A 10,463-nucleotide genomic window follows, 5' to 3' on the forward strand; every position below is an offset into this window, starting at 1 on the left:
CTTCCTCAGCACTACCTACCCCTCCACCTATCTTCATATCATACACAAACTTTGCCACAAAGCCATCAATTCCATTGTCCAAATCAATGACAAACAACGTGAAAAGTAGCGGTCCCAATACTGACCACTAGTCACCGCAGCCAACCAGAAAAGGCCCCCTTCATTCCCACTCACTGCCTCTTGCCTGTCAGCCATTCCATTATCCATGCCAGAATATTTCCTGTAACACCATAGGATTTTATCTTGTTAAGCAGCCTCGTGTGTGGCACCTTATCAAATGCCTTCTGAAAATCCAAGTAGATGACGTCCACTGCCTCTCCTTTGTCCTAACAGATTTGGCAGGAAAGATATCCCTTTACAAGTATCTCGAAACTCCATCCTTAATAATAGACTCCAACAGTTTCCCAACCACTGAGGTTAGGTTAACTAGACCATAATTTCCTTTCTTTTACTTTACTTTACTTTATTGTCGCCAAACAATTGATATTAGAGCGTACAAACATCACAATGATATTTGATTCTGCGCTTCGTGCTCCCTGGAGTACAAATTGATAGTAAATAGTAAAAATTTAAATTATAAATCATAAATAGAAAATAGAAAAGGGAAAGTAAGGTAGTGCCTTCCTCCCTTCTTAAAGAGTGGGGTGTCATTTGCAATCTTCCAGTCCTGCGGGACCATGCCAGAACCAAGTGATTCTTGAAAGATCATGTCCACTGCATCCATTTTCTCTTCAGAAACCTCTCTCAGGACTCTGGGATGTAGTCCATCTGGTCCAAGTGACTTATCCACCCTAAGTCCTTTGAGTTTGCCTAGCATATTTGTAATAGCAATGGAACTCACTCCTGCTCCCTGACACTCATAGACCTCTGGCACACTGTTAGTGTTTTCCACAGTGGACTGATGTAAAGTACTCATTAAGTTCATCTGCCATTTCTTTGCCCCAATTACTACCTCACCAGCATCATTTTCCAGTGGCCCAATATCAACTCTCACCTCCCTTTTACTCTTTATATAACTGAAAAAAACTTTTAGTATCCTGATTTATATTATTAGCTAGTTTGTCCTCATATTTAATCTTTTCCCTTCTTATAGCTTTTTAGTTGTCTTTTGTTGGATTTTAAAAACTTCACAATCATCCAGCTTCCCACTCACTTTTGCTACCTTATATGTCCTTTCCTTGGCTTTTATGCAGTCCTTAACTTCCCTTGTCAGCCATGGTTGCCTACCCCAGCCTTTTGAGAACAACTTCTTAGAAACATAAAAAGCCTACAGCACAATACAGGCCCTTCGGCCCACAAAGCTGTGCCGAACATGTCCTTACCTTAGAACTACCTAGGCTTGCCCACAGCCCTCTATTTTTCTAAGCTCCATATCTCCATCCAGGGGTCTCTGAAAAGACCCTATCGTATCCGCCTCCACAACCGTCGCCGGCAGCCCATTCCACGTACTCACCACTCTCTGCGTAAAAAACTTACCCCTGACATCCTGACGAAGGGTCTCAGCCCGAAAGGTCGACTGTACCTCTTCCTAGAGATGCTGCCTGGCCTGCTGCGTTCACCAGCAACTTTGATGTGTGTTCCCTGACATCTCCTCATTTCCAAGCACCTTAAAACTGTGTCCTCTTGTGGCAACCATTTCAGCCTGGGAAAAAGCCTCTGACTATCCACATGATCAATGCCTCTCATCATCTTATACACCTCTATCAGGTCACCTCTCATCCTCCCTCACTCCAAGGAGAAAAGGCCAAGTTCACTCAACCTATTCTCATAAGGCATGCTCCCCAATCCAGGCAACATTCTTGTAAATCTCCTCTGCACCCTTTCTATAGTTTCCACATCCTTCCTGTAGTGAGGCGACGAGAACTGAGCACAGTACTCCAAGTGTGGTCTGACCAGGGTCCTATACAGCTGTAACATTACCTCCCGGCTCCTAAACTCAATCCCACGATTGATGAAGGCCAATGCACTATATGCCTTCATAACCACACAGTCAGCTTTGTGTGTCCTATGGACTCGGACCCCAAGATCCCTCTGATCCTCCACACTGCCACGACTCTTACCATTAATACTATATTCTGACTTCATATTTGACCTACCAAAATGAACCACCTCACACTTATCTGGGTTGAACTCCATCTGCCACTTCTCAGTCCAGTTTTGCGTCCTATCAATGTCCCACTGTAACCTCTGACAGCCCTCCACACTATCCACAACACCTCCAACCTTTGTGTCATCAGCAAATTTACTAACCCATCCCTCCACTTCCTCATCCAGGTCATTTATAAAAATCATGAAGAGAAGGGATTCCAGAACAGATCCCTGAGGCACACCACTGCTCACCGACCTCCATGCAGAATATGACCCGTCTACAACCACTCTTTGCCTTCCGTGGGCAAGCCAGTTCTGGATCCACAAAGCAATGTCCCCTTGGATCCCATGCCTCCTTACTTTCTCAATAAGCCTTGCATGGGGTACCTTCTCAAATGCCTTGCTGAAATTCATATACACTACATCTATTGCTCTTCCTTCATCAATGTGTTTAGTCACATCTTCAAAAAATTCAATCAGGCTCACAAGGTACAACCTGCCTTTCACAAAGCCATGCTTCTCCAAATGTTCATAAATCCTGCCTCTCAGGATCTTCTCCATCAAGTTACCAACCTCTGAAGTAAGACCCACTGGTCTATCATTTCCTGGCCTATAATTTCCTGGGCTATCTCTACCCCATTTTTTGAATAAGGGAACAACATTTGCAATCCTCCAATCCTCTGGAACGTTTCCTGTCCCCATTGATGATGTGAGGATCATTGCCAAAGGCTCAGCAATCTCCTCCCTCACTTCCAACAGTAGCTTGGGGTATATCTTGTCCGGTCCCGGTGACTTATCCAACTTGATGCTTTCCAAAAGCTCCAGCACATCCTCTTTCTTAATATCTACATGCTCAAGCTTTTCCGTCCACTTCAAGTCATCCCTACAGTCACCAAGATCCTTTTCCATAGTGAATACTGAAGCAAAGTATGCATTAATTACCTCTGCTATCTCCTCCAGTTCCATACACGCTTTTCCACTGTCACACTTGATTGGTCCTATTCTGTCACGTCTTATCCTCTTGCTCTTCACATACTTGTAGAATGCCTTGGGGTTTTCCTTAATCCTGCCCACCAAGGCTTTCTCATGGCCCCTTCTGGCTCTCCTGATTTCATTCTTAAACTCCTTCCTGCTAATCTTATAATTTTCTATCATTGTCTCGTTTTTTGAATCTTTTGTAAGCTTTTCTTTTCTTCTTAACTAGATTTTCTACAGCCTTTGTACACCATGGTTCCTGTACCCTACCATCTATTCCCTGTCTCATCGGACCATACTTATGCAGAATGCCACACAAATATCCCCTGAACGTTTGCCACATTTCTGCCATTTCTGCCACGTGTTTCCAATCTTTGCTTCCTGCCTGATAGCTTCATATTTCCCCTTACTCCAATTAAACATTTCCCTAACTTGTCTGCTCCAATGCTATGGTAAAGGAAATAGAATTGTGATCACTATCTCCAAAATGCTCTCCCACTGAGAGACCTGACACCTGACCAGGTTCATTTCCCAATACCAGATTAAGTACAGCATCTCCTCTTGGAGGCCTTGTGAACTATTCCCAGAAACTTCAGCCATCTCTGCTCTGCCATCACCCCCACCAGTATCCTTCTCCAACCACCTGGGCAAGCTCCTTTCTCACGCCTCTGTAATTCCCTTTATTCCATTCCATATGTGACATATGCTTCTCTGTCATAAAATACAGTATGAATTCTATCAAATAATGATCACTGACCCCTAAGGGTTCCTTTACATTCAGCCCCCTAATAACATCTGGGTTATTACAGAACACCTTTCCCCGAATAGGCTCAAGCACAAGCTGCTCTAAAGAGCCATCTTGAGGGAATTCAACAAATCTCCTCTCTTACGATCCGACACCAGCCTGATTTTCCCAATCCCCTTGAATATTGAAGTCCCCAATTGTGTCATTACATGCATTTTCCAGCTCCCTTTACAATCTCAACCCCATGTCTTGGCTACTATTTGGAGGCCTATATATGATTCCCATAATGTTTTTTTCAAACCCTTGCCATTTCTTAACTCCACCCACAAAGATTCAACATTCTCTGACCTATGTCACCTCTTTCTAAAGATGTAATTCCATCTCTTACCAATAGAGCCACACCACCGCCTATGCCTTCCTCCCTGTCCTTCTGATACAAGGTATTTCCTTTGAAGTTAAGCTCCCAACTATGGCCTTCTTTCAGCCATGACTCAGTTATTCTATAAATAAACCCTCTGAATCTCCGGATTAGATCCCAGCCTGTAAATCAACCGTAGGTATACACTCAAGTGAGTGTGTGCGGATGTTCTCAGGACCTGTGCTGGGTCGAGCGCACTGGGTCCGATTTGCCGGCCTTGGGGCGTCCCACATCTCACCTGCAGGGTTACTGTGGTGCGGCCACCTTTGTGCTGGGTTGCTGTTCAGAGTGTCTTCGTTACTTCTGGCCAACTTTCGAACTGTTGTGTTACAGTCCCCCTGCGGAGCGCTGTCGAGCGACTGGACCGCCAGTATCAATCGTTCAGCAATCGTCTCACCCAACTGGAGAATCTGCGGGAGAGGTTAGTTACCCCAGTCCCCTGACCTCGGTCAGGGCAGCTCATCAGGCCTGACCACTGAAAGGTGCCTCCAAAAGGCAGCATCCCTCAGTAGGGACCTCCATCACCCAGGACATGCCCTCTTCTCACTGTTACTGTCAGGGAGGAGGTACAAAAGCCTGAAGACACACACTCAACAATTCAGGAACAGCTTCTTCCCCTCTGCCGTCAGATTTCTGAATGGACATTGAAATCATGAACACTACTCCACTACTTTTTCTCTTTTTACACTAGGTATTTAATGTAAATGTTTATAAATACATAGATATATAGAGTGACACACATTTCTTCCTGTAAATACAATTTTATCATTATGTACGCCAAACAACAAATTTCTCAACACGAGGAAATCTGCAGATGCTGAAAATTCAAGCAACACACATCAAAGTTGCTGGCCAGGCAGCATCTCTAGGAAGAGGTGCAGTCGCCGTTTCAGGCTGAGACCCTTCGGCAGGACTAACGGAAAAAAGATAGTAAGAGATTTGAAAGTAGGAGGGGGAGGGGGAGACCTGAAATGATAGGAGAAGACAGGAGGGAATTTCTCTGACTTCCGTTAATGCCCCTCCTCCCCTTCTTACCCCATCCCTAATTTATTATTTATTTATTTATTCTCTCTCTTTCCCTCTCACAGTAACTTCTTGCCTGTTCTCCATCTTCCTCTGGTGCTCCCCTCCCCCTTTCTTTCTCCCTAGGCCTTCCATCCCATGATACTTCCCCTTCTCCAGCCTTGTATCCCTTTTGCCAATCAACTTTCCACCTCTTGGCTCCATCCCTCCCCCTCCTGTCTTCTCCTATCATTTTGGATCTCCCCCTCCCCTTCCCACTTTCAAATCTCTTAGTATCTCTTTTTTCCGTTAGTCCTGACGAGGGGTCTCGGCCTGAAATGTCGACTGTGCCTCCTCCTATAGATGCTGCCTGGCCTGCTGCGTTCACCAGCAACTTTGTGCGTGTTGCATAAATTTCTCAACGTGTGGTTTTGGGACAATGTGTCAGGCTGGGTAGGGTTTGGTATGTTAGGGGTATACAGGGGGTGAATTGGGGCAGGGGGAGGGGTGTTGTGTAGGGGTTGGGTTGTTGGGTTGGGGTGTATTGGGGCAAGAGAGGCATGTTGGTTGGGGAGTGTATTGTGACAGGTAGAGGGGTGTATGGGACAGGGGAAGGGGTGTTGGGTGGGGGTGTATTTGGGGCATAGGGAGGGGTGTATGGGATAGGAGGGGGTGTTGGGTGGGGGATGGATTGGGGTAGGGGAAGGGGTGTATGGGATAGGAGGGGTGTTAGGTGGGATGTATGGGATAGGAGGGGTGTTGGGTGGGGGATGGATTGGAGTAGGGGAAGGGGTGTTGGTTGGAGGTGTACTAGGGTACAGGGAGGGTGTGACGGGTGGAGGGGTGTATTGGGCTAGGAGAAGAGTTTGGGCAGGGGGTGTATTGGGGTAGGGAATGGTTGTTAGGTGGGGGTGTATTGGGCAGGAGAGGGGTGTTGGGTGGGGATGTGATGGGGTGGGGTCAGGGGTTTTGGGTGGGATTGTGTTGGTGTACAGTCAGGGGTGATGGGGTTGGGTGAGGTGTGTTGGGTGGGGGTGTGATGGGGTAGGGTGAGGGGTGTTGGGGTAGGGTGAGGGGTGTTGGGTGTAGGGTGAGGGGTGTTGTGGTAGGGTGAGGGGTGTTAGGTGGGGTGTGTTGGGGTTGGGTCAGGGGTATTGGGTGGGGGTGTGTTCGGGTAGGGTGAGGGGTGTAGGGTGGGAATGTATTGCGACAGGGTGGGGTGTTTGATGGGGCTTTGTTGAGGTAGCGGGAGGGGTGAAGGACGCTCACTGGGTCATACTGATCCCCCAGCCCCCGGTCTAACCCACCAGTCCCACCGGTCTCTCTCTCTCTCTGTCTCAGACCCCTGCAGCTCCGGAAGGTGAACGATCAGCTGATGCTCCTGGAGAGATCGTTCCTCGACCCGCTTGCCTTCCCAGACCAGCTCTATTACCGGTACGTCTGCTCACCATCGCCCACCCACCCCCATCCTCAACCCTCCTCTCACCGCAAATGTCCCCCGGCCCCCAGCCGCCCCCACCATTCGCGAACTCTCTCCCTTCCCCCACCGATCTCTCTCTTCCTCCTCTCTCTCTCTTGCATTCCCATACCCCTCTAATGGGGGTCTCTCTCTCTCTCTGTCTCTCACACACAATTCCATACCCCTCTGTTGGGGGTCTCTCTCTCTTTCTCAATACCACACCCCTCTAATGGGGGTCTCTCTCTCTCTCTCTCTCTCACACACACACAATTCCATACCCCTCTGATGGGAGTCTCTCTCTTTCCTCCTCCTGCACTGACGGGAGTCTCTCTCTGTCAGTGGGGATCTCAGTGACCCACTCCCCGCACTGACGGGAGTCTCTCTCTGCAAACGGGGCGTTTCAGTGATCCCCCTCCCGCACTGACGGTGTCTCTCTCTGTCAGTGGGGATCTCAATGACCCCTCCCGCACTGACGGGAGTCTCTCTCTGCAAACGCGGCGTTTCAGTGATTCCCCCCCTCCCGCACTGACGGTGTCTCTCTCCGTCAGTGGGGATCTCAATGACCCCTCCCGCACTGACGGGAGTCTCTCTCTGCAAATGGGGCGTTTCAGTGATTCCCCTCCCGCACTGACGGTGTCTCTGATGTTGTCCACAGTCACGTCCTCTACGCCTCGCAGAGCTCTCCGGTGCAGACATTCCCGGGGCTGGCGGACGCCGTGCAACTTGCCCTGGAAACAGCAGAACCATCCGCCTGGGACGCGGTCCGGAGACATATAACTATCCTCATCCACTCGCTGGATAGCGCGGCCTCCACCCTCGACGGCCCACTGCCCGCCTAACGGCCTGGGCAACCCCCGCCCCTCACTGCCTACCGCACGGAAGCTGACCGTGTGGCCCTCAAGTACCCATCCCGTCACGGTGGTGCAGCGGTTCGAGTGGCGCCATTCCAGTTCGGGGCGTCGGAGTTCGATGCTGATCACCTGTGAGAAGTCAGCAGGTCCCCCCGTGGGCTCTTCCTTTGGGTGCTCCAGTTCCCCCCACACTCCAAACACGTTTGATCATTGTAAACTGTCCTGTGATTAGGAGAGGCTTCAATCGTTGGTTGGCGGGGCAGCGCGGCTCGGCAGTTCCGCTCTGTATCTCTAAATAAACCAATAAATTTCCTATCATTTGCACTGTGTATCTCCGTTGGTAAGCCTGCTTCTTGTCGCCTCTCAGAGTCCCCGTCTCCACCACCACCTGCGGTGTCTTCCCGATCCCAATGCCTCTCTGCGGGAAAGAACTCCTCCTCGGATCCCCCCTACACAGGCACAAATAGAAAGCTAGGGAGCCTAAGACTTTTGCCCACTACTGGTGTAATTTTATGTGTTGCACTGTACTGCTGCCACAAAAAAAAACAAATTTCATGACGTGTGTGAGTGATGATAAACCTGATTCTGATCTGGGTCTCTATTGTGGACTGAGAGTGGGAAGGGGGCAGGGAGAGGGGAATCATGGTTGGGAAAAGGGGAAGGGAGAGGGGAGGGAACGGTGGTACTGACAAACAAGAGGGACGTTGATGCACGTACAGGGACTCCTCACGGACATGGCAGGAACGCGAGGAAGTCTTGGCCTCCTTAACCAGCGCACAGACCATCAGACGAGGAGCACGACTGGGCTGTTCAGCACATCGAGTCTGCTCCGCCATTCCATCACCCCTCTCAACCCCGTTCAGAATCAGAATCCCAATTCACATCGCCGGCATATGTCGTGAAATTTGTTGTTACAGTATGTGGCAGCAGGACTTTGCAATACAGAATAATGAAAACTGTCAATTACAGTAAGTATATATAGATATAGATTAAACGAGCAGTTCAAAAAAGGGAAAATAGTGAGGTGGTTTCATGGGCTGGATGACCAGACTCAACGTCTCAAGTATCCCTTGTACTGTACTTGTGCATGAGGTGAACACACACTCAACAACTCAAACATCCCTTGTATTGTACTTGTGCACGAGGTGAACACACACTCAACGACTCAAAAATCCCTTGTATTGTACTTGTGCACGAGGTAAACACACTCACTGAACGACTCGAACATCACCTATTTTGTACGTGAGCAGGAGGTGAACACACACACCAGATCAGTCAAACATCCCTTGCATTGTACTTGTGCACGAGGTGAACACACGCTCAGTGACTCAAACATCCCTTGCATTGTACTTGTGCACGAGGTGAACACACGCTCAGTGACTCAAACATCCCTTGTATTGTACTTGTGCACGAGGTGAACACACGCTCAGTGACTCAAACATCCCTTGTATTGTACTTGTGCACGAGGTAAACACACGCTCAGTGACTCAAACATCCCTTGTATTGTACTTGTGCACGAGGTAAACACACTCACTGAACGACTCGAACATCACCTATTTTGTACGTGAGCAGGTGAACACACACACCAGATCAGTCAAACATCCCTTGCATTGTACTTGTGCACTCGAGCCGTTAAAGTCAGTCGAAACTTCAAACAGTCATTTGCATCGGATCAAATCAGCAAGGGGTTGTGCTGGAGGCCTCTGTGGTGAGACGTTCCTATAAAGGTTTTCCGTAAACACAGTCCTTTTACACAATACCGGGTTCCTGAGACGGATGCGATAGGGATCACGGAAGGATGTGCAATATCTCCAACAGCTAAGGCTCTACCGTGATAACTTCAAAATATCGTCGGCTGTCTGCTTGAAGTTTCGATTGACTTTAACTATTGTGAATGGCGATAACTGATAAGCCATTTGTTTATAACATAGTGGTTTTCTGTTCAGACGTCACAACAGTGTGGGTGACAGAGGCCGTGCACAACTACAGTACAAGGAATGTTTGAGTCGTTGAGTGTATGTTCACCTGGTGCACAAGTACAATGCAAGGGTGTTCCCACAAAACAGTCCCTAGCGTTTACAGAGAACGGTGCGAGAAAAAAAAGAAAACAATATCCAGTGAGCGGCGGTTCTGTGGGTGAAAACGCACATTGTTAATGAGAGAGGTCAGAGGAGAATGGCCAGACTGGTTCAAGCTGACAGTAACTCAAATAACCACACGTTACAACAGTGGTGTGCAGAAGAGCATCGATACATTGAACCTTGAAGTGGCTGGGCTTCACAAGCAGCAGGAAACCAGGAACATGCACTCAATGACCACAGGAGATACTGTACCTTATAAAATGGTCACTGAGTGCATCCGCAAAACATCTAATCATATGCACATACAATCACTCACACATACATCCACACCCCTACTCTCTCATATCCTGCTCATGCACACAGCAAGTCTCTCTCTCTCTCTCACACACACACACACACACACAGAGGAGCTGCTCACTCAGCTCTGATCCTCTGTCCCAGAATCAGACTCCGAACCCACACTTTAAAACTCACAGTTGAACAGGATAAAAACAGGTCTCATCTGCGATGACTAGTGAATACTGTGCACATTCCAAGTAGAGTCCTCGTCTTGGCATTTCCAAAGAGTGAGCGTCTTTGCCCCACCACCTCACCCGGGGGAGAATCCCCTCTAAATCTCCTGCCCCTCTCCTCCTACACCCTCTGCCACGAGGAAAGGCTTCTTCCTGTCTGGTCTCTCTGCTCCCGCTCAGCCACCTTGGCTCTACAGAAAACGAACCCTCCCTCTCCTGATCTGAAACACTCTTTCCACCTGGGAGAAGTGTAGGCGCCTGAGATTCTGCAGATGCTGGAAATCCACAGCAACACACACACATGCTGGGGAAACTCAGCAGGTCAGGCAGCA

General features: G+C 48.7%; 1 protein-coding gene across 1 annotated transcript in view; it reads left to right on the forward strand.

The window, feature by feature from the left end:
* naaladl1 (N-acetylated alpha-linked acidic dipeptidase like 1) overlaps window positions 1-7,595 on the forward strand; it is a 152,908-nt gene extending 145,313 nt beyond the window's left edge. Inside the window, exons 19-21 of the mRNA XM_072245914.1 lie at window positions 4,560-4,647; window positions 6,570-6,662; window positions 7,343-7,595. Coding sequence (XP_072102015.1) covers window positions 4,560-4,647; window positions 6,570-6,662; window positions 7,343-7,526 — 365 coding nt within the window. The 3' untranslated portion in view covers window positions 7,527-7,595. The remainder of the gene's footprint in view (window positions 1-4,559; window positions 4,648-6,569; window positions 6,663-7,342) is intronic.
* The last annotated feature ends 2,868 nt before the right edge of the window (window positions 7,596-10,463 follow it).

Source organism: Mobula birostris, chromosome 28 (assembly GCF_030028105.1).
Source record: "Mobula birostris isolate sMobBir1 chromosome 28, sMobBir1.hap1, whole genome shotgun sequence".
NCBI classification, from domain to species: domain Eukaryota; kingdom Metazoa; phylum Chordata; class Chondrichthyes; order Myliobatiformes; family Myliobatidae; genus Mobula; species Mobula birostris.